Source organism: Camelina sativa, chromosome 17, assembly GCF_030686135.1.
Source record: "Camelina sativa cultivar CO46 ecotype springtype chromosome 17, ASM3068613v1".
NCBI lineage: Eukaryota > Viridiplantae > Streptophyta > Magnoliopsida > Brassicales > Brassicaceae > Camelina > Camelina sativa.
This window is the reverse complement of record NC_141896.1, coordinates 27,170,313-27,195,874: the sequence shown is the minus strand read 5'-3', so window position 1 is coordinate 27,195,874 and position 25,562 is coordinate 27,170,313. Positions and strand designations below refer to the sequence as shown.

At 36.3% G+C, this 25,562-nt stretch overlaps 2 protein-coding genes and 1 pseudogene across 2 annotated transcripts; 2 read left to right on the top strand and 1 right to left on the bottom strand.

Annotated features, from left to right (window-relative positions):
• Positions 1–8,615: 8,615 nt before the first annotated feature.
• On the top strand, positions 8,616–10,523 carry LOC147924344 (uncharacterized). Its single transcript, XM_087496729.1, has 3 exons — positions 8,616–8,668; positions 8,759–10,412; positions 10,512–10,523. The coding sequence occupies exons 1-3, from the start codon at positions 8,637–8,639 to the stop codon at positions 10,521–10,523; spliced, it is 1,698 nt and encodes a 565-aa protein (XP_087352855.1). The 5' UTR covers positions 8,616–8,636.
• Positions 10,524–13,417: 2,894 nt separating this feature from the next.
• On the top strand, positions 13,418–15,875 carry LOC104759744 (uncharacterized; annotated as a pseudogene).
• A 358-nt stretch (positions 15,876–16,233) lies between these two features.
• On the bottom strand, positions 16,234–18,316 carry LOC104757887 (protein MEI2-like 4). Its single transcript, XM_010480666.3, has 4 exons — positions 17,625–18,316; positions 17,453–17,545; positions 17,205–17,349; positions 16,234–16,639 (listed from the first exon to the last, which is right to left on the bottom strand). Exons 1-4 carry the CDS (start codon positions 18,065–18,067, stop codon positions 16,463–16,465), a joined length of 858 nt encoding a protein of 285 aa, XP_010478968.1. The 5' UTR covers positions 18,068–18,316; the 3' UTR covers positions 16,234–16,462.
• Between the last annotated feature and the right edge of the window lie 7,246 nt (positions 18,317–25,562).

Sequence of the window (25,562 nt, the reverse complement as noted above, 5' to 3'; positions counted from 1 at the left end):
CTACTGGTCAAAGTGCAAAGGTCTTTCTTCTAAGACTCTTTGGAGATCTTCCTCAAAGTCGAAACGAAGTTGAAAGATACCCGTCCTAGATCTGATCCTTTAGTTTTTCCATTTAGGTTCCAGCGTTTCTCCAGGAAGGGTAGAAGAGCCCACATACGCTGACCCGATGGGTTTGTGAGGCAACCAATGAGGGTAAGGGCATTCTCCTCCATTAGTGCAGAGCAGTCTAGCTCCGGTGCTCGGATTCGCTTCTTTGGGGGAGGAGAGTAACCTCGTACTACTCCTTTTCCTTTTTGATAAGCAGGGATCCTGTTATTCATGGTACCAGGTTTTTGTTTGGAGGAAATCAAACCGGAGTAAAAGCAGATTGGTATAGAAGTGGCTTTGAGAGGATTATTCTATCGTCGAGAGTATGAGGAGGGGACTAGTAATCTGGTAAGACGCAAGATTATGCGGAGGAGGAGGCCGGCAGAAGCTTACTTGCGGCGGGGGAGGGGGGTTGGTGTTTGGGAGTTTGAAAATGGGGGGAGGCATAATATCCTGTGTGTAAAGTTCCAACGGATGGGTAAAGACCAGCAAGACTTACCTTTTTTGCTAAAAAGGAGTAGGTGAGATCCGGATAAAAGCTTGCTTCATGGTACTTCGGTGAAAACACTAGGACTCGTGCCTGGGAGAGTCTTCAAAAATTAACTCAGAGGTAATCTTTTTGAGTAGAAACACGTGGATCCAAAGTGTTTGGACATAAGCTTATTCGGATCTTAGATATTGTAGATGCATGTCTAATCATGTAAGTTCTCGCAAACCTTAAGTAAAATTAAATCCAAACAGATTATTTGCAAATACCAACCATAATATTCGTTAGTCATCTAAACTCCAACAAATCAGGGATTTTAAACAAAACCGTTTTATACAACTTACCATTCACCACAAACGTCACCATAGTAAATAATTGCCATATATGTTCGTCAATTATTTAGCAAAAAAACACGGTGAATCCAAACAGCTTTGTTTCAATTATATACCATAACAATTCTGTTGCCATAATCATCACCATAGTAAATCATTTTCATATCGTAATGTAATCTGGTAAAGTTATGCGAATGAAAACAATATTGATTTCAAAAACTTACCATAATATCAAACATGTTAAACAAAAACAGATACTATTTTAATGCAATCAACAATCATGCTCGACCATATTTCTTCAAACAAATAATAAAATGAAAACATTAACTGAAAATCTAGAATTGATTTTCCGAATATTCTACAATTACCACAATCGCAACAACTCATAACTAAAACTTCTATATAAACAAGAGAATACGACATACACTTAAAAACACATCAAACGTAGAAAAATAGATCAGAAAATCACCTTAGTAGAAGAGATGGCTGCCAATGATGGTTTCACTCATGTCTCCGAACTTAAGGACTTCAAAACAACATGGAAAATAAAATTCAAGATTGTGCATACGTAGACGCAGTATACCACATACACTGGAGAGACTCTAGAGATGATTTTGGCTGATACCATAATAAGTCTATTATTTTTACAAAAACTTTTGAAAATATTTTATATATGTTCCAATGATCTTGGAAGGTTTTCAAAATATATAATTTCATTATTTATCATTGTTAAGGTACCCTCATTCATACCACTGTTAATAAGTAGCAGTTGAACAAGTTTCAAAGGCTTATTGTCTTTGGTGAGTGGCGAATAATAGAGAACTTTCAACTTACAAGAGCCTCAGGAAAGTTTCAGGATAGGTAAGTATAATGTATTTTTTGTTTAAATTATATATATAGATTAATATTTCTAATATTAGTATTGAATAATTATTTTCTAATGCAGATGTTGTTGGCCAAGTGCTTTCTATTGGTGACATGAAAACGTCAGAGCTCAGTGACAAACCAAAAAAGAGATTAGAGGTTGAGCTGCGAGACACAAGGTAGTGATTACAGATTTTCTCTGTTGAGAAAGAGCTAAAAAAATAATAAAGACTAAATATTTTCAAAATAATTTCAATGCAGTGACCAGCGTCTGTCATGTACTTTGTGGGGAAAGTCATGTACTTTGTGTGGAAAGTTTGCTGACAATATTTGGACAGCATGTCATGATGCAAATGATGCAATGGTCATTACAAGATTTTGATTGTGGATAAAGACGAAAACCCTCAGAAGGAAACTATGAATGTTGTTTTCAAAGAAGTGTTTCAGAATTTGAAATAACTCGCTTAGAAAACGTTCATCAAGGTAAGAATATTTCTTTAGTGTTTTCTGTATTTTAATATTTTTAAGATTTAAAATTCTACGTTTTTTTAATATATAACCTATTACCACTTCTAATATTCGAAAAAGATTATTACAATGGATGAAAAGACTGTCGAAGATGGTGTAGAGGAGTATGGTTTTTGTTACAGAGAAACATTTTTGTGAAGGAATAAGTTAGTGTTTTATCTTAACGTTGAAAGTATTATCTTAAGGACAAATGATTTATCTTTATTGTTAAGATTATGTTGTAATAAGTTAGTGTGGTTTTTTTTTCTGTTTGAAGTATACCTATTGTATCTACCGTAAGTTTATTTCAAAAAAATTTCCATACTATTAAAAACTTTTGTTTTCTATAAATAAATATTTGTTTCCTTTGTTAGATTTTTAAAAATAGCGAATATAAACTATTTTCTTTAATTATTATTTGTCAATCATAGACAATCACAAAACAGAGACAAGATTAAAAAAAGCAACACATTGAGATGAATATGGAACTTGAAAAACTTACAAGTAACAAATGATGATGTATTCTTTATTCCACAGCCAGTTTGTAAGTGTACTCATCTTAATGTAAAATCAGAATCAGCCTAAAAAAAATCGTATTAGAGTTTAGTAAACTTTAAAGCCCGTAATTATTTAAATTTAAAATTGATTTTGTTACTTATCTTTGATATCTTAGTCCTCAACTGTTTCATTTCCTGATATCCTGATAAGGTCAATAAAACTCATATCTAAAAAGAAGAACTGACAAGTAAACAATGTAATTTTATAAGATTTTAATTAAAAGTATATGAAGCAAACTTATTTCTAAAGGATCAACAAGTCTCGTACCGGATTTACATTGGACAAATTCCACGTCAAGACTATATTCAAACGAAATGAATCAATTAGATTACAAATTAAACTGTTGGTTTAATTAGAGAAATAGATCCCAACTATTATCTTACCAGTTCAATCGATTTCCAATAACATCAAAAAGCAGTTATTGTAGTGGTGGATCTCATTTTGTCATAGGGAAATCGGTTGACCTGTTTGATGAATTAACATGCTCAACAGATCCTCCAACTGCTTCTTCAACTCTCCCATCTCTGTTGGAGCCACGGAGCCTTGGATAATGGTGTTGTCCCTGGTTCCAGTTCAATCGTGAAAGGATCAGACTGAGATGGTGGTAACCCTACAACGACCGGAACACGTCCTCAAACTGCTTAACAACCCGAATACAGCTAACCGTAGACTGCCCCACTGACTCTGGCATCGATATAGTAACCAAATAAGCCTCACGGCTCTTCTCGATCATCTTCCCAGCCTGCATGGCCGAGATCACGAGACTCCCCGAAGTCGGTCTAACTCCCTCAAAAACCAACTTTCCTCCTGGACGCTCAAACTCACTCTACCATGGTAGCAATCAAGATGTACTTTATGTTGATGTAACCAATCCATCCCGAGAATAACATCATACAACTCCACTTGACAGATAAGCAAATCCGCTGGCCACGACTCTCCAGCGATCTGAATATCAACTCCCCTCGCTCGTCCAATGACCCTCAGAAACTTGCTTCCTGCAACTCTGACAACTCTTGCACGCTCCACGGAATCTCCTCTGATATCAGCACTCTCTACACACTCCGGAGTAATGAAGCTATGAGAAGCTCCATAATCAAACATAACATGGGACTTAAACCCGCCGACCAACAGGGTCCCTAAAATAACCTCATGTGTTGAGAACCTAACACTCTATCACAGGCAAAACATAAAATCTAAACCTACTGAAAATCACAAAGTTAAGTACCAGAAAATATACTTGTGATCGCCCCAGCACTGGTTCCACCAGGCTCGACCGTCGTGTAAACCTGTGGTACCTGCTCAATCTGTGCCACCTGCTGCACTCCAGGCTGCACCACATGCTGCACTGCTACCAATGCCATCTACTGCAACTTGGGACACTTGGGCTTGATGTGCCCAGGCTCCCTGCAATGATAGCACACACGAACCGCTGCCGTCATAGCACTCCTCTGGGGATAGCTAGCTACCTTGTAATCCATGCTCCCACATCCAAAGCACCCTGCACCACTCGGTCTCTGCGTAGCCTCCCACTTCCTCTTGGTTCCCTGCGCAGGCCTGCCGCCCTTGCTAGAACCTCCATCATGATGAGCCTTCCTTGGCTGCACCTCTGGACTAACCGTCACTGCCTATGCCTGGATATCCTCTTCAATCTCTGTTGCAGTCTCAACCAGCTCTGCACGCGTAACATAACTCCGTCCCCTGCAATGGACCCTCAAATCATCACGAAGAGCCCTCATAAACCTCCTAATCTGGGCCTACTCAGACTCCCCGACCCCCATAAGCCAGAAGTCGACTGAACTCCAACTCCAGCTCTGACCGTGTCCCCTGAGATAATTAAAGGAACTGCACCTCCAACTGGTCCAATGCCTCTCTCGGAAAGTACTTCGGTTGAACTCCTCCATGAAAAGAGAAGGAAGAAGTCCCCATGGATTGGTAATTCACACTATGTCTAGTGGCAAGCACCACCTACTGACCGGCCATATTCAACCTGACCGATGCAAGCCAAAGGCGACGGATCAATCACAACCCTCATGTGATCGATGCCGAGAGTCCCCACCAGACATACCAGCCGTAGCCAATGCCATGACCAGCGTACCATGTCCCGCGTACCGTGTACCACATCTTATGTACCGCATAACATGTCCACTGTACCAGCTGCTATGTCCGCGACCGTTCATCCGTGTACCGCGAGACAATCCAAACAACCACCATCCTACCACCAACCATCACCTTCTATTTAGGTATGTTTTTATTATTTTTATTTTATCATTATTATTTATGGTTTTAGGTTTTTGTTTCAAGGAGGATGCATTTAGAGATATACCAAAAACAATTCGAATGAACTTAGTCTAGTTCATACTCGATGTCAAGCAACCAAAATAAGTACAAACGGTTAGTCACCACACTTTCATACCACTGCCGAATTCTTAGAAAATTTTTGGGCAACTATAAAACGTCTAAGAGTTGACAAACATCATTCCATCAAGGTGACATTGTTCTTAAACCCTACACTTTTCCTTATGATTTTTAATCCTCAACTCTTTCTTTTTTTCCCCCGAGGACGGTGTGATTTAAGTCTGGGGGGAAGGATGTTCCCTCCTATACTAATGCTACTTTCTATTTTGTTAACTTGAGACCTTTTTCCACTTATATATCAATAATTTTGACGTTTTTTCGAGTCACATTTTTTTTATTGAGTCAAAACTAGTAAGGGATTATGATCTTATTCTAATGGTTTATTTGATTTGGATTAACACTCTTATGACTCTTGATTATGCTTGACAACAGAACCAAAGTTTGGAAAGACTGTGAGCCGACTCAACAATCCTCAAGTCCCTATTCAATGGATATTCAGATGATCTAACGTTGTCTCTAACTTTTATAGGACCTAAACCGGACTTAATTTTCAGGCCTTGGGAATTGGTATACATTGGATTAGATCTCTACATTCAAGCCACACAAGACATTGCACTTCTTCAAAAGTATGTTCCCCTCTCTCTTCCCTTCAATATTCTAAAAAAAAAAAGATAAAAAAAAGAAAAAAAAGAAGAAGAAAAGAATAAGGATATAGGTAGCAAAGAAGTGAGCCAATGGATGTCGCGTAAACCCGTGCATACGTTGGATTTCATGAAAGTCTGTCCAATGTATCTAAAAAAAAAGAGAAGAAAAAGAGTAAGGGATCTATAAAAAAAAATGATATCCTAGAAAATTAGGGAGAAATAGATTCCTTGGAAGTGAGAAAAGGGAGAGGAAAGGAATCATACAAAGAAAGTCTTGGCTTAAAGAGAGTCGACAAGCTTTTGATCGATTTTCCCTTGGTAAGATTTCACTTTTTTATTATTGCTTTAATTTATGTAAAGAAATGACAATGGGGATTCTGGAAACTCTAAAGAATTGTGGGATCAAGGAGAGTTGATGGTTCTCATAGTGGATTACAAATGGAAGTTCCTAATGTCAAAGCGAAGAAGAGTGCAAAGACGATATCCCCAAAGATAAGTGAATTCCCATTATTTTCAAAACCTCTTTTCCATGATTTATTCTGATTATTTGCTTAAGGACAAGCAAAGTCTAAATCTGCGGGAGTTGATAACATTATTATTTTACCCATTTTAGCTATAGTTTTAGTATGCATTTAGGAAGAATTTAGTATGATTTCAATGCTTTAATGTCTATTATCAAGTATTTTAGGTTTCGAGAAGGTTTTACAAGTTTTATAGCAAAAAGGACCAAAAGACAATGAAAATACGTTTCAGGAAAGATTCAGAGATTGACAGTACGGGATACTTTTGAAGAACTTCCAAAACCCATATTTTGACGTACTTGGTGTCTATGGAAAGCTGGAAGAGTCATCTTTCTCGTAGAAGTATAATCAAGTCAATCCATTCAATTATCAGGAAGTTATGCCCAATTTACTCAGACGTGTTATAAACCGACGTAAGGAGAACCAATCAGCCAAGTAGACTTTAATGACGGCCCAATTAGCAAACATTACGGCGGCCCGACCCGGAGGAATCACCACGTTCTAGAAGCTTCATACGCTGCTCCTTGCCATGCACTTAACAAGAAAAGACGTTTCTACCCTTACAAAACCCTAAACCTAGACAAAACCCTATAGATACTCTTCTAAACCTAGGGTTTAGAGTGTGCACATCTTGTAGCAGCCAAGAGACACGACCAGAGGAGCAGCCGACGACCAGACCTCTCTCTCGTCCCTCTTTTTGAAGCTTTGAGATCCACCAACTCTTTCTATTCTATTTACTTTGTTCTTTGTTTCATGAGGAAGAAGATCCTACAACTTTGTTTGACAATCATTGAAGTAATATATAAATCATTTTTCTCTATTTATTCTTTTATGTTTATGAGTTTATTAAATCTTGCTTTGATGATTCCCTTAAAAATGCTAGAGTAGTTTTCTAGTTGGGTTTCAAGGGATAATCAAAGGCGGGAGATGATTTTAGTTTAGGTGGCAATTTTTAGGGTTTGTTAGATTTATATTCTTGTTTATTCTATGCTTTAATTCTAAGTCTTTGCTTAATGTTTTAAGTTAGCCTCATGAACTAACTATGATCTAAAGTGTGTATGCTTTACCAAAAACTTGCATGTGTGCTTGACCTAGCTTAGATGTGTGAGGAGTCATAGGAAGCACATACCCCTTACCTATGGAATCTCATGGATTAGAATCGAACCTTTTTAAAATGCTTTGATCTATGCGTCGCTGCCTGCGACAGTTAAGTAGCGGAGAGTAGAGATCTTAGACACACTACAAAAAAACTCAACATTGATAGCACATTGTTATAGCAAGGTTTGCTCAACTGCTATTGAAGGTAATTTACAATTTATGTTATCATATAATAGCTATTCAGTAACGCTATAATAGGATTTCAATAAGCGGGAAACTAAAATCTCTAATTCTGCCAAATACTTAGGCAAAAATAAGACTTTTTGCCTTCACTCTCTCTCATTTCTCTCTTCCTCGATAAACCCTATGACATAAACTTTTTGCCTTCACTCTCATTTCCTCGATTTCAAAAGTTATTGTTAATTTCAAACCCTAAAATTTGTTCCGCCGTCACCTCTGTCACCTTCGTCGCCTCCGTCCTAGAAGCTAATCAGCCGCGACATCACCGGAACTATTGGCCGCCCTAAATCCACCAAAATCTGTCAGCGTTGAGCTCCAATCAAAGGCAAAATTCTATCTTACTCTGTTAATTTCTTCCTTTAATCTGATTTTATCACCGAATATATTCTTGTTGCGTCTGAAAATTGTTTTTTCACAAAGAACAGATTTTTTGTGTCTTTGTTGGATCTGTTCTGAAAATCCGATTTGGTTTGCCACATGCGTATAAGCTATTATATGATTTGGTCGAGAATCTCCTCTTATTGCATGTCTGTTCTTGAAAAGTTTTCTTAAAATCGAGTTTGTTGGATATGTTATCGAATCTGTTTTACCTTCATATGTTTGAAGAATCTGCAGATCTGTTATAACTTTACTGATTCTGTAATATTATATTGTTTTGCAAGTGTTATCGAGTAAAACAATGGGAGTTTGAAGCTTATCTTTCTCTTATCACACAACAGGTTAGTACCATCTTCTCTTTGATTCTGTAAACAAATCGAGTTTGTTTTCTTTTTTTTGGTGTGTTTTCAGATTGCTTTGTTTAAAATATACAAAATTATAGAGTTTGTTATGGTTGAGTTATATATTGTATGTGTTTGAGTAATTATATGTGTTTGAGTAATTATATGTGTTTGAGTAGTTTGTTAATTGGATCTAAAGGTTTAAATTAAGGTTAGAACTTATAATGGTGGACAAGGATTGGGTGCATCTTTGCAGGTAAGAATTTTAGTTATGTAACTTAGATGTTAGTAGGTGTTTGGAGTCTTTACTTGGTTTTTTTTTCGTTAACTCTGCAAAAAAATGAAGAGCTGATCCTGCGTATGAGAGAGGGGCAACAAATTTTGTTCGAGCTGTGTCTGCGGATATGGGAGACGTTGATTTGATTGTATGTCCTTGCATTGATTGCCGTAATATTGATCGGCATGCTGGCAGTATAGTAGTTGATCATCTGGTAACAAGAGGAATGGATGAAGCATATAAGATGCGGTCTGATTGGTATCAACATGGAGAATTGAATCCAGTGGTTGATGGTGAAAGCAATCAAAGTCAGTGGAATGATGAGATTTTTGGGTTATATCAAGCGGCTGAATATCTGGATGAGGAGTTTGCTAATACGGATGAGTTGAGTCAGATTGCAGAGGGTGAGGATTTGAAAGAAGATGAGTTCCTTGCAAAGCTTGGGGATGCTGAAACACCATTATATCCATCATGTGTCAACCATAGCAAGCTGTCAGCTATTGTATCACTGTTCAGACTAAAGACACAGAATGGCTGGTCTGACAAGAACTTCAATGATCTGTTGGAGACATTGCCAGAGATGTTACCAGAAGACAATGTGCTGCACACATCACTATATGAGGTGAAGAAATTTTTGAAATCCTTTGATATGGGTTACCAGAAGATTCATGCATGTGTCAATGATTGCATCCTATTCAGAAAAAAGTACCAGACGCTTGAGAACTGTCCTAAATGCAAAGCTTCAAGACGGAAGACTAACATGCATACTGGAGAAGTAAAGAAAGGTGTCCCTCATAAAGTATTACGGTACTTCCCCATAATCCCACGCTTTAAGAGAATGTTTAGGTCTGTTGATATGGCTAAGGATTTAAGGTGGCACTTTAATAACAAGAATAGTGATGGAAAACTCCGCCACCCTGTGGATTCAGTCACATGGGATCAGATGAATGCTAAATACCCTTCATTTGCATCTGAAGAAAGAAATATGAGGCTTGGACTTTCCACTGATGGATTTAATCCATTCAACATGAAGAATACCATGTATAGTTGCTGGCTTGTTATGTTAGTAAACTACAATCTGCCACCTGACTTATGCATGAAGAAGGAGAACATCATGCTTACATTGCTAATTCCTGGTCCACAACAGCCGGGTAATAATATAGATGTGTACTTAGAACCAATCATTGAGGATCTACAACATATGTGGAACGATGTGGAGTTAACATATGATGCTGTTAGTAAATCAACTTTTACTCTTAAGGCAATCCTGCTATGGACGATTAGTGATTTTCCTGCATATGGGAATCTTGCAGGCTGCAAAGTAAAAGGTAAAATGGGATGTCCTTTATGTGGGAAAAATACAGACAGTATGTGGTTGAAGTTCAGTAGAAAACATGTCTACATGTGCCATAGAAAGGGTCTGCCACCAACTCATAGTTTTCGGTGGAAGAAGTCTTGGTTTGATGGAAAAGCTGAACATGGGAGAAAGAAAATAGTATTAAGTGGGCAGGAAATTTCTCAACATTTGAAAAATTTCAAAAACAACTTTGGCAATTTGAAACAGTCTGCATGTAAGAGGACAAGGATGACATCAACTGGATTGGGTTCTGATAGTGAGGATTTATCTAGTGAATCTGAGGAAGATGAAGAGGAAGAGATAGACAAGGAGGAGATATCAAGATGGAAGAAACGGTCAATCTTTTTTAGACTACCTTATTGGGAGGTGTATATATGCCTAATGTTATGTATTTTGGATTCAGACTTTACAACCTATGTTGAATGACTTTGTTGACTTCTGTTCTGAATGTTGAATTGGAGACAGGTTTATGTTTAATGATTTAAATCTCTACTTGTTCTGTTAATTGGTTTATAGATTTAAACAGGTTTAGAGCTTTCTGGAAAAAAATATAATTGGACAAAAAAAACAATTCAATTCATATTTCATAGCTCTCATAATTTGTTATCAAACATTATACTACAACTAATAAAAATGCTATAAGTATATTATATATAACAATTCTCAAAAGCTATTGTATAAGAATATATTATAGCATTGAAGTCATGCTGCATCAATATATTTCAAAGCAAAAGATAATTGCTATTGTATAAGGACCTACGATAACAAAAATCTACGTGTTATATAATAACAAATAATAGCATCAAAATATTGCTATAGTATCTTTGCCAATCATAGCATACGAAAACAACGCTATTGTATGGATGACACCTAGCATGGCTGCCGATGTCACAGCATTTGCGATTTCGCTGTGAAATACCTACCATAGCAGTTTTTCTGCGCTAACAATGTACATATCTCTTGTAGTGACAGTTAGCTTGTGATCTATAAGTTAACAATTCATTCGTGTTTCGTAGTCCGAGTTTTAGATAAACAAACTAATCCTAAACTTTCCTAGATCGATAGATCATCGATTCCCTGCGATTCCCTTGATGCCCAACACTTGTTTTATTATTTTTACTTGCTTTTATTTACGTTTATTGCTTACTACGACGGTGACAACAAAAACCCCCCATTTTTATTGAGTCCTAGCCTTACATCTCTTCCGATTCTAAACAACAACTCTCTCTCTCTCTCTCTGTGGGATCGATCCTTAAATACTCCAACCGATTAACTGTGCACTTGCAGTAGTTGTGTGGTCTTTTGAGGTAAATGATTGAAGTGAACAAAAACCACGCACATCAGGCGGGCTTTCCTCTCAAGAGCAGTGAGGTTGGGCTCAACCAGACAGAGGATACGATGAGGGGTGATCAAATTCCAGTAATGCTCTCCGTCGAAAAGAGCTTTTGTAAACCTTTAAAAAGTTTGGAACATGGCTGTTCCGGTGCAGTACATTGTTATCCAAATGTGAAATTCTTTGAGATGAAGGACAATAGAAAGTAAAATTCAGCTTCCTTACGTGAGCGAGGTGACCAGTTGAGAGGGAAGTGGTCCGCCCAGCCATTCACAGTGGTAAGACTAATGCGAACTAAAAACCAGCACTCACGCCAGTCATCGTCCCAATATGGTAGCCCGGACACTATCTTAAGGTTGGAAAGCTGGCGAAATCCCTGTCGAGCGTTGGATGTACCAAACCAAGCCAAGCTCGAGGAGATCAGTAACCATAAGGCTGTGACCGGCCTCCGTGCCACCATCAAAAGGATAATACTAGTTCTAAGGAGGTTTGGGGAAAGTTGCGCAAGGGCAATTTGTAGGGTACTAAGATACCTAACCAACACCTCGAAGAGGTGAAAGAATAAGCCACATCCCTTGAAATAAAATTCATAAGCACATAACCAGCCATCACAGTGGTTTTCAAGGGATTCGTTAACAAAAGGAAGCGTGATTTCAACATCCAGAGAAATCGAGCAGAGTTTTTTGCATCGGTGAGCGCTGTGAGAGTAGAGACGGAGTGATAATGATGTCCCGTAAAATCTTTTGGATGGGTGCAAATATGGTCCGCCGTATGAAATCTTTTATTTTTTGGGGTAGAAGAGGTAGCTCTAGTCGGCGAAGGAGATAGGGATTCAGCAGACTGAGTGCAACTCTTTTGCTTGGGTTCCAGGTACGGGAAATTATTCTCACTTGAACTCAGAGGGTGTTCTTCCTTGCAATTTCAATTGGAATTAAAGTGAGAAAGCTGAAGAGTCTATTATTGTCTGGGAAGATGCAAAAGTGTGGAGACCAAATTCAGAAGTGGAATTAGTTTCTGATGCTTTAGGTACAATGGTTGCGTGGCCTAATGATAAACTTGTGTTTGTGTGAAATTGTGATGTACTTTGAGTTGTGTGGTTGGATTATGTTTATTAGTTTATGCTTTTAGAACATTCTAACCTTGATTTCAATTAATGTATTTAGGATTTTTAAAGTTTAACCTTTTATTTTTAAATAATAAATAGATAAAATTATAAAATAATTAAAAAACAGTAAAATTGCTATAGCAGGTGAACAAACGCTATTTTATATTAACAAAAAATAGCATATCGTAAAACGTTATCTAATGTACTAAAACGCTATATTATTGTTCAATAGTGTTTTTCCAATGCTAAGAATACACAATTTTCTTGTAGTAAATGCATTTTTCTTTTTCTGGTTTAAACTTCAATAAGTTTGTGTTGTAGACAATGTTTTCACGACCGGACCGTACCGGCCGGTCCGACTGGTTGACCCGCGACCCAGAAAGTTCTCCGGTTTGGGTCCACTACTAATAACCAGAAATCTTAAAACCGGTAAAACCTAGAAAAACCGCTATAAACCCACGACTCGGTGATTCGGACCGGACCGGCCGAGTAACGGTTCAAAAAAAATATTTTCGATTTTGAATCTTGGATTTTTAAGACCAAATATAGGGTTTAGTTATTGAGAACCTCTCATCGCTTGGCTTCATCTTTTCTCACAGTCCTAATCTCTCGTAGTGCTTAACGAAACAGTTGGTTTTCAATTTCTCTTTTATTTATAATTTTTTATATATCTGATCTCCATCATTACTTGATTTTGCACATTAATTTTTTCATGATCGTGGCTTTTTTTTGTAATCATGGCTCTGTTTTTTAAACTATTATAGTTAATCACCAATTCATCATCGTGTTTGCATATATAGCAATCGATTATGTCGTATACTTGTATTATAAATAATTGATCCTCATGTGTTGTGCATCTTTTAAGAATCTGTTATAGTATTATGTTTGAACTCTTTTTTTCTTTTTCTTGTGTAGTTTTGTATTTTACGAGTAATGGAAACTGAAGAAGACTATGAAGAAATAGCAGCTGCAAACCGTTCAGTCCGAAGAAAAAGTGATATAGCTTGGTCCTATGTGATTCAATCAAAAGATGCAAGAGGGAAAACAGTTTTGGAATGTTCATTTTGTCACAAAAAAAAAATAGGAGGTGGAATTAATAGGATGAAACAACATCTTGCTGGTGTGAAAGGAAATACAGATGCGTGTTCGCAGATTCCAGGAGATGTGCGATTTAAGATATTGAACACTTTGAAAAAAATTGAGAACAAGAAGAAAAAGCTTGTTTTAGATGATACGAACGATAGTCCTGAAATTCAAGATGGTGATGGAGATGATATCGAAAGTGATGTTCGCCCAAGTCAAAAGAGGAAGAAAAAAGGTATTGATCTACATGAATACTTTAAAAGAGGTGTGCATGATCCGACCCAACCTACTATAAAAGTTTGTATGCAAAGTAAAGAGAGAATACATGATGTGGACATGTCTGTTGCATTGTGGTTTTATGACGCTTGTATTCCAATGAATGTCGTGAATTCTCCACTTTTCCAGCCTATGATGAATAAGGTAGCAAGTATGGGTCATGGATATGTGGGGCTTTCATACCATGCTCTACGTGTTGGATTGTTGCGTGATGCTAAAGTGCAAGTTTCTTTGATCATTGATAAGTTTAGGAGTACTTGAGCTACTACTGGATGTACTCTTATGGCAGATGGATGGAAGGACACAAAACAAAGACCGCTAGTTAATTTCTTAGTTTATTGTCCTAAAGGAATCACATTTCTCAAGTTAGTTGATGCTTCTGATATCTATGCAAGTGCTGAGAATTTATGCAACTTGTTTGTTGAAGTTGTGGGTATGGTCGGTTCAGAAAATGTACTTCATTTTGTAACTGATAGTGCACCCAACTACAAAGCTGCTGGAAAGCTTCTCGCTGAAAAGTTTCCCACCATTTCTTGGTCTCCATGTGCAGCTCATTGTATCAATCTCATTTTGGAAGATGTGACAAAACTACCTTCTGTTCACAATTTAGCACATCGGATGTCTAAGGTAACCATTTTTGTTTACAACAATAAGTCGACTTTAAATTGGGTCAGAAAAACACCTGGTTGGAGAGAGATCATTCGACCTGGAGAAACACGTTTTGCTACAACTTTCATTGCTCTACAAAGTCTCTATCAACATAAAGAAGATCTACAAGCTTTGGTTACAAGTACAGATGCTGAACTCAAGCAGCTTTTCAAGATGTCTAAAGCAAAGGAAGCTAAATTGATTATCCTAGATGAGCAAATGTGGAATGAATGCTTGATAATCGTCAAGATTATGACTCCTATCATTCGACTGTTACGCATTTGTGATGCTGATGAGAAGCCTTCTTTGCCATATGTGTATGAAGGGATGTATCGAGCAAGATTAGGAATTAAAATGATGTTCAGAAAAAAAAAACTCTCTACCAGCCTTATACAAACATCATTGATAGAAGATGGGATCGTATGTTGCGCCATGATCTTCATGCTGCAGCGTACTATTTGAACCCAGCTTTCATGTATGATCAAACTTCAGTTTGTGAGAAGCCTGAAGTTATGAGTGGGTTGATGAGCTTAATTGGAAAGCAAACAGAGAACAGCAAAACAAAGCTCGTTCAAGAGCTTAGGTCTTACAGAGAACGTGTAGGTAGCTTTTCTCCTGATATGGCTCTTACTTGCAGCAAAACATCTCAGCAAGGTAAGTTACTTAACATGGATTTGACTTGCATTTTACTTTTTATATATATAAAGTAGTGTGATATAATTCAATTGATATTTTAGATGAATGGTGGAGATATTTTGGTTATGATGCTCCTCGTTTGCAAAAGTTAGCAAAAATAATTCTTAGTCAAACTGCTTCTTCATCTGGATGTGAGCGCAATTGGAGTGTGTTTGAGCGGATTCATACCAAGAAGAGGAATAGATAAGAGCATCAACGACTTAATGATCTCGTCTTTGTTCACTACAATTTACGTTTGCAACAAAGGTGAGTATCATACTATCATTAAATAATATGATCTCTTGAGTCTTTGTTCTAGACGTAATGATCTCGTTTTTGTTTTACATGTACAGGTCAAAAAGAAAAAGATCATATGATCCTGTTGACTATGAATCTATTGATAAAACAGAGTTTTGGATCGTTGAAGAAGAAGGAGCAGGTGAATTTGAATATGATGAATTAGAGAATGCTCTTGCTGAAGAATATCCCAAAGACCACGAAGATACAAACCTTGAAAAGTCTAATGGTATCTATATAAATTAAAATTGTCCATTTCACTTTTAGAATTTTCTTTTAGTTGCCTACATTATTTGGTTAAACTATGTAATTTCAGTTGCCTACATTATTTGGTTAAACTATGTGATTTCTAAATGTTTCAGATTTTGATGAAAACTTCACTATGCCACCTGAAGAACACAAGTCATGGTGATAAAGACAACGAATATTGGTTGAGATGATGTTCTTTAATATATTTTAGTGATGATTTTTTACTTAGTATTTTTTTTTCTATTCAATAGGTTCATTCACTTTATTAGTTTATTTTTGTTTTTAGATTAATAATTTATTAACTATGGTATGATTATTTTTATTTTAGTATTTTATAAAACTATATAATTTTTATAAATATAATAAACAAATCATAATCAATAGTCGAACATGGTTGAACCGATAACCCGGTGACCCAGAAAGTAATCCGGTTCATCTTCCGGTCCAGTCGTGAAAACATTGGTTGTTGTAGAAGTCAACGAGACACATAGCTGAAAACAATAAAAAATCAAAAAGACATAGGAAAACTAAACGTGGAATAATTGAGCACTTTGACCATTGTAGCGGTATTTAAGTCCATAACACACCTTAACAAACACATTAACTAGGAAAGTAAAAAGTGAACGAGAGAGAAAGAGGGAAGCTATGTTTCCATTTCACCCCAGCTGGTGACGCCACGTCATCCTGCAAAATCTCAAATCCAGGGAGATAATGAAAACACAATTCCTCTTCTAGGAAACCCTAGAAATCTTAACGCCATGAACCACGACGTGAACCACCGCCACGTAAGCCGACTCTGTCACCAAGCGTCGTGAGAGTGTAACCTATGAAGCCATCACTCGGCGGAGACAGAACCACCGGAAGATAATTGTCGGTGTGGCAAGTGAACCTTGAGTCCTTGAAATGTTTAGTCAGCTCTTCTTTCCCCTATAACAAAAATCAACCACAAAATTTTAACAACTCTAAATACGCAGCTGCAGCAACTAAACCAAGAATAAAAGATTCTTTAACAACCAAAACAAGCGTCTTTAACAAACAAAAACGAAAGAGATCCAAACACTAAATCATATCAGAAAAAGAAACGACGTTTACTCTATATAAGCAACAACAATAAATAAACCAAAAGCAATACAGTCTTTTAACAAACAAAACAAGACAAAAAGAGACTTAAAAACACAAAATTGCACTACTTAACTCCAAACTACATTTACAAAACCAAGAATAACAGAGAGTCTTCTAACAAAACGTTAACTCTAACAACATTTACAAAACCAAGTATAAAAGAGTCTTAACAAGCAAAACAAGAAAAAAGAGACTCAAACACAAAATTGCGGAATTTAACTCTAAACTAGCAACAACAGATACTAAACTTTCACAAGAATAACAGAGAATCTTCTAACAAAAAAAAGAAAGAGACTTAAACACAAAATTTTACTACTTAATTCTACATAAGCAAAAACAAATTAATCACCAAAAAGAAAAAAACTCAAACCTGATACTTAGCCACAGTGATTTCGCAGACCTTCTTCCTATATCCGAGATTACCCCAAGAAAAGTTTTCGAATTCTCTCTGGAATCTCTCAGCTGCGACGGAGGTAGTGAAGTTAACGAAGGCATAACCCAAATTTGCTCGTTTCCTGTAAAAATATTAAATGTATCCATCATCACCGACATTGCAAGAAGCATTTATTTCACTCTAATCTTGCCCAAAGAAAGTGAAAAAAATTAGCATTAACTCACACAAAATCCATAGGCAGATATAGAAAGTCATATGAAGACTCTCTGTTGTGTTTCCGGCAATGCTTGTCCAAAATCCTCAAAAGATCGGTTCGTCTACATAAAAAAATTATTTTAGTTCATCTATCACAACTAAAAGAAAACTAAGTTGAGAGAGAAGAGAGATAAATCTGACCCGAGACAGTTAGGTATATTCTTAACCATGACGGATGTTTTACCGGCGAGCTTATTTTCCGGTAAAGGCACAAACTTTTCGGAAGAAAACTTCTTCAAAAGCCGAGGTGGGAGACATCTCTGGTTACAAAACCCATTACGGAAAGGGCTTTTTGCCGGCTTAACATCTGCGCCGGTACTAGCCTCCCAAGGCTTGGTGTTATAAGGAAACGGCTTGCTCGTCTGAAGCTTGGTCTGATAAGGTAACGTCGTGTTCTTCTGAAGCTTAGTCTGACAAAGAAACGGCTTGGTCTTTTGAAGCTTGGTGTGATAAGGAAACGGCTTGTTAAAGTAGAATATAGGAGGCGGGGGCGAAGGATGGTACAGATTAGGGTTTCGAGTAAACGCCGGTGAAAATTCCGGTGCGTTTGGGTTTAGTGATTTAATGGGATTTTTCTTTTCCATGGAGATGGAAGAAGGTGAAAGAAGAGATAGAGAGAGAGGAGAAGGAGCTTTGTGTTCTAGTGAGGCGACAGTGAGGGCAAAGGGCTTTTGAGAAGATAAGGTTGTGAAAGTGTATACATACAGACGTACAAGGGGGAGTGAGAGAGATGAGGCGTGACTTGTTGTGGGAGAAACGAGGAGAGATTTGAAGTTTTAAGGTGATTGAAAACGTGTCAGAAGAGAAGAATCAGACTAGAAGCTTTTTCAGACAAGTTTTTGGGCTATTTGTTTTTTTTCTTCTTATTTTGTTTTTAACTTTTTTGGCATTTAATGTCGTCTAATGTCCCAATACTTTATTTTGATAAAAAAAAATGGTAGCCTTTTTATGGTCTATTGAATATTTTGATCTGGCGGCGTGATTGAGAAGATGGGAGAAACAGAGTTTACCCAGTGGGTTCTCAAACGTATTGTCGATGAGACATCTTCTGATTTGTACAATTAATGGGTCAATATTTCAATTGCAGGACAAATGTGAAGATATTTTTCACATATTCCGGTTCAAAATTGAAACTCAAATGTTACTAATTAAAACCTGATTTATAGAAATCTGGTTTCAAATAAAAACACAAATTTGATAATATATCTAGATATAGCTTATTCTTTGCTTCTCTATATAAAACTCTGTTTCTCCCTCTTAGATGGTTATTTAAAAACAAATGAATAGTCCAAATTGATTAGAACCAAATTAAAAGAAAAGAAATATAATATATATAAAGTTACATTTCTCACGAAATAAACAAAGATAGTTTTAGTTAAAATGATATGTTGATATGCAATACTGCATACACTAATACTGATATAGAGTTTTTCTTCTTTCTATTCAATTTGCTTTGCTACAATATATAAACTTATTAATATAGATGTAAAATGATGGGTCTGATTGGTAATATAGCCAAAACTGTACAGAATAGCTGTAAGTTAAAATTCTAAGTTTTTACGGAATAGTGCAAAGCTGTAAAAAAGAGATGTACATGAAAGTTGTATAAAAAAACTGAAAATAAAGTTTTTGGTAAAGCTTTTATGATTGGTAAAAATCCAAAGTTATATCATTTGTAAAGCTTTATTAGTGTTTACCAATCACGCCCGATATCTTGATACAGTTATTGCATGTCCATTTATTTCCATGCAAACTGTAGACCATGTTCACACTTACATTTATCAAACATAGGATTCTAATTTGTATTCTATCTTGTTAGAAAGAGTTGGTGAAACAGATACTATTATTATTTAACACTAGTTTTTCAGGTTGAACAGTAGAAGTGAATGTGTCCGTTTGAAGGTCTTTTTATTGACATAAATGTTTTGTCGTTTATACGGGAAACTAGTGGAATTTTTTTATAATGTTAGACCATCATTACTGGAGTAACCCATCATAGTTACTCTCACATTAATTTATTATATAAATAATCATAAATTAAGTAAAATAACCCTAAAAGAACTTAAGCAAAATCACTTTATTACTAGAGAACCCCAAAAAAGGTTACTCAAGCATTTAAATAATAATTTTTTAATTTATGTTTATTAATTATCAAAATTTAATTATGTAAAATGATAAAACAATTATTTAATTTTTTTATATTACATAAAACTTTGAAATATTAAACATATTTTACAAATTTTGGAATATTAAACATATTTTACAAAATTTAGAATATTAAATATATTTTACAAAATTCAGATTAACTTTCATATAAGATGACAAATACTGTATAACATGTATTAATTTTATGTTTGGATTTATTTCTCTATGTTTTAAGTTTCTTGATGAATGGTTAGATAAAAATTTAAAACAAACATTGCATTGCATGATGGATGGATTAACAGAACACAATCAAGAACATTCATAATAGAACACAATCTAACAAAAGAGTAAAGAAGAGTTTCCGATCAAATATCTAATGGCAAATATTAAAATCAAATCTAGTTCATATAGTGAAATTTCAGATAAATTCAGCAGCCTACTTTAATAGAAAACAGATCGGACTATACAAGCTAATAGAAAGAATCGTACGAGCATCAATGGATAGTGGATACTATCACCTAAACTTCAAGACATCTCTTAATGCAGACAGACTACTTTGACAACTTCAGTCATTAGTATATTACAAACTCCACTTATTCTAAGTCCTACATTACCAAGACCATACTAACTCAAAAGACATTACCTATACGCTTCCTTCTCTTCAATTTCTAAGTTTGGATCAAGATATGTTAAGCGGGTCACTTCCAATTTCTAAGTTTGGTTCTGTTGATTTTGATTGCCCTGAAAAGAAGAAGATCAAGATCAGAAGAAAATCATTCTGAAGTAACCAACAACAACAACGAGAGACATGCCTCCGATAAAGTCTCAGTTTGCAGTACAACAACCACCAGCTCTAACGATGATGGTGGTGACAAGAAAAATTTGAGCCATTAGCTTCAATACCATCGAGATTTAGCCGGAAAAATCAACGATTCGATGGTAATCGGTTGATTTTTCCGATGGTTGTTGATTCGCCTGATTATCTCCCACGGACGAGAGAGACGAGAGAGGAGAGAGATGTCGGGAAAGAATGAAAAAAAAAATGAGGAAAAAAAAAATTACCTTTTATATTTCTGAATCCACCAATCACAAATAGCCACGTCGCGTTACTTAAGCTGTTGCTCCAAACCCTTCCCACAGAACCGATACTCTTCATATTGGACTAAAATATGGGTTTTATATTACAAATTTGGGCCCCAATACAGAGAGTAACCCAGAGAGTTACACCAGTAATCATGCTCTTAACGATATTAAAGCATCACTAGTGGGAGAACTGATCACGTTACTCAAAAAACAAAAAAAAAAATATTTTAATATATAACAAATAAGAAATTAAGAAAAGGTAAAGGAACGTTTCTTCCTCTGATACTTTGAGCAACATTTTCTTACATCTCTCTCCTTCTTATATTTTTTATTAGCTTTTAATAAGAGAATTTAGTGGGAAGGAATCACCAGTAATAATAGTCTTAGTGTATAATTAATTTTTTTGTTTGAATAATTAATTATTCAAATAAGAAATAGTATACTATCTGTTTGAATAATTAATTTTTTTTTTAAAAATAAATAAATATATAGACAGGTGTTAACTGAGTTTGATTTTAGATACTACAAGTGTTCAAGCAATTTTGTATAAAACTACAACATTGAAACATATTTAAATCCGTTTTAACTCTATCTATGGGCACAGGATGGAGTCCCAACCAAGGTCTGGACTGGAGATACCAATAGAGGTTTCAACGGAGAACTCATCATTATCAGCCTTCACAATGCTGACGGGAGAACTCATCATTACAGCCTTGACAATGCTGACGGAATTGTCATCAATGCATTTCCAAACAGTTTCATGCCTTAATTAAAATCAACACTCGAAGAGGCTACGTACTCGAGCGAATCAAGTGATTTTAAATAGAACAAAATCTATGATGAACCGGCTCACATATATTAATCTCAATAGATAAACAGGATTCCATATTGAATGTTTAGTATATCCATGGACTGTAAGATGAATTTTCTATTTCCTAGAAAACTTGTTCTAAGAGCATGTCCAACAGAACCTTAAACCAATATTTTGAAACTCGGATCAGACCGGTTGGTCGAACCGGTTTAACTGCAAACCGAAAAATATCCCAATTTGGTTATTACTTAAAAATCGGATATTAAAAAACTTGGATAAAACCGGAAAAATTCGGCTAAAACCCGCTAACCGGTGGTTTAACCGGAAATCTGGGTCAATTTTAACACTTAATTGTTTAACTTAAACGAGTATATATATAGAAAAAATCATGTACTGCTTTCTCTATTATCATCCGATGTGGGAGAAAATTTGAGTGTACCTCGTTTCCTTCTGTTTTTTGTTCAGTCACATTTTTTTTTAGTATTAATTTATGTGGAAAATAGAAATACTTTTTTTTATTAGTATTCTCATATTCTCCTATTATATCTTGCTGTTCTTGTTTGGATTTAAAATGATAAAAAATAAAATTTTATAATTATTGCTCAAAAATATATACTAATTCATAAATGATAGATATGGAAAGATTTTGTTTGGATATTCATAAAACAAAAGTATAAACATATATGATATATATTGATATTCAGTAAATTAATGACCAACGGTCGGACCGGATCAACCCAGTGACCCAGAAGGTTGTCCGGTTTACTTTTCGGATCGGGTTTAAAAACATTGCCTTAAATCCTCAAAATTTGAAAGGTTTTTAATTCAAACAGACCTTTAAACCCTCAAATTTTAAGGGTTTGAATAGTGAACCCTCAAATTTGAGCGTGCACTATTGAACTCCTTAAAATTTTATATATATTTTATTTTAGTCCTTATAACTTTTATATTTTACAAATAGTTCTCTTATATCTGTGGAAATAATTATATTGAATAACTTTATATTTTATATGTTATTTTATTTTATGTTTTTGATATATATGTATATATATGTTGTTTTATCATATAGAATATTGTATTTTATTAATATTTTTGATATATTTTTTAATTGTGTATTTTATATTTATCTATGAAAGTTTTGTAATTATAATAAATTTTGGTAAGACTATGGACTATAATGTAAATAGAAAAATTTAAAAAATTAAATTTGAGAATATACCATTGGAGTAAGTCACCTTCCAACTTTTATTTTAAAGGTGAACTCTTCTTAAAATGAAGACATTGTTGAAGAAGCCCTAAGCAGCCACATTCAATTGTCTCTACGTACGTTAAGAGTACGTAATCTTCAAGACCAACAAATTCGGAGTCATAGAGTAAATTAATTTTTTTTTCTAAAACTATTGTGAAGGGCTGTATATAAAAAATAAAAAAAGATATTACAAGAAAAGAAAGCAAGAGAAAAGAAAGGTCGCATTTTTACATATAGACAAATAAAAAGTCGCATGTAATATTTTCGCATTTATGGCGAAGCATCCGGACAAGAAATTAACTTTTCCAAATCTTCTATTATATTTGGAACCAAGGTCCCGTTCCATATACGACAAGAGATCAAATCTATTGTTGGGATATCACAAGAAGGAGGTATGGATACATATTTGGGTCTCCCCGAGAAGATTCATGGGTCAAAGGTACAAGTCTTTGCATTCGTGAGGGATAAACTCTATAAAAGGGTAAACTTATGGACTTTAAAATCCCTATCCAAAGGAGGCAAGAAAGTCTTGATGAAATCAGTGGCGCAAGCAATTCCGACATATGTAATGTCGTGTTTTCTCTTACCAAAAGCTATATGTTCAAAATTAAGTAATACCATTGCCGATTTCTGGTGGAGAAATAAAACAGATAGTAAAGGACTACTTTGGATCTCTTGGGAGCAAATGTGTACCCAACTCTCGGAAGGTGGGCTAGGCTTTCGAACACTAGAAGAATTTAATCTTGCCCTGTTGGCAAAGCAACTATGGAGATTGCTCAGATATCCAGATTCTCTCCTTAGTCGAGTTCTTAAAAAGAGATACTTTCGATATTGTAGTCCATTAGAGATACAAGTATCAAATCGACTTTTATATGGCTGGAAGAGCATGTTGGCGGCAAAACATGTTCTCTCGTACAAAATCCATAAGACCATAAGCTCGGGGTTCACTACGTGCATTTGGACTGAACCATGGATCCCGGATACGCCTGCGCGGCCGCCACAAGGATTAACTAATGAGAGAAATCCCTTGATTTGTGTTAACACCTTTGTTGATTTCAACACAAAAAGTGGAAAATGGAGCGTCTTGGGGAACTCTTCCCCCCGAAAGAAATTACCCTTATTTTGGGAATTAAACCGAGCTTAAATGCCTCGAGGGACGGGTATTCGTGGACCTTGACAAAGTCTGGAAATTGTACCATTAAGTCTGGATACGAAGTCGCGAGAGCTATCTCTCGTCCTGTTTGCGACCTCCATCCTCAGGGACCTAGTATTACGACACTCAAGGCGGAAGCATGGAAGTTAAAAACATCACAAAAGCTGAAGCATTTCGTGTGGTAATGTGTGACTGTGTGCTTGGCAACATGCCAACGCTTGCATTATCGCCATATTGGTAGAGATAAAGATTGCCCTAGATGTGGAGCGGAGGAGGAAACTATAAATGATATGCTTTTAGAATGCCCCCCAGCAAATCAAGTGTGGGCTTTAACGATAATCCCTACCCACCCTATGGTGTTTCCCTCATCTTCCCTATATAGTAACCTCGATTTTCTATATGGGAGCGGTAGAGACTATGGTGCACTTGGTTAAAATCTGCGGACATTCCCTTGGGTGATGTGATACATTTGGAAGGCAAGAAACAAGAAAGTATTTGAAAATATCTCAGAGTCTCTGCAAGATACATTGGGAAAAGCTATCAAAGAAGAAGAAGTTTGGAGAAAAGCAAATAATAGAGACATAGCACTAGCGGTAGTAGAAGCAGGCACACCTTCGACCCCAATTCCACAAGAATCTCTTGTATGCTTTATAGATGGATCTTGGCATACGCAGGTGGATAGGTGTAACAACCCATCCCGTGGACCCCACTAGCCTCACTGCTAGCCGCCTCAACGCACCTCAATTGGTGACAGCTTGTCCTGTGGGAAGGTTGTTAATGGGTGGGGACCAGGGTTCGAGGGACGTCTGGCGCACCAATAACCTACTGGTGGATTGAGATATCCACAGTGATGGGTTAGGATCGATGCCCTGCAGGGCCATATTTGGGATCCGTTGAGGCGGCTAGCAGTGAGGCTAGTGGGCTAGCAGTGAGGCTAGTGGGGTCCACGAGACGGGTTGTTACAATAGGAGTGGGCATGGTTGGATTGCGTCTATCGGTGATAGAATCCTGCACATGGGGCTAAAAGGATCGCACAAAAGCCTATCCCCTTTAAATGCAGAGTTAGATACCCTTATTTGGGCTATGGAGTGTTTATTAGCATTGGACTTGGATAAAGCTCTTTTTGCTACGGATTGTTCAGATCTCCTAAGGATGACGTCTAATATCGAGGATTGACCGACCTTTTCATCAGAATTGAAGGATTTTACTCATTTCAGAGATAGATTTACTAATTTTAATATTAGATATATTCCTCGAGAGGATAATATCCGTGCTGATAAACTTGCGAAATATGCAAGAGTACGAGGTTTCTGTTTTTCCCATGTAAACTCGTCCGTACCTAACTAGCTCTCTCTCGAAGAGAGACACCTTCGATAACTTAGGGTTTGAATGGTAACTACGGTCAGGGCGGCCAAATCCATCTGCGATCTGGACCGCTCCATTTTTAAAGCGGACTACATACCGCTGCGAACCAAATCTATTTGTATGCAAAAGCGGTCCGCAGTTGGTCTGCTGCAGTCTTGTCTCTGCTTTATTTAGACCGCACCACTGCAGATGGTAAATAAAAAGCGGTTCAGTACACAGATGGATTGATCCGCTCCAATCACTGCAACCATTCACATCTTTAATATATGGGGT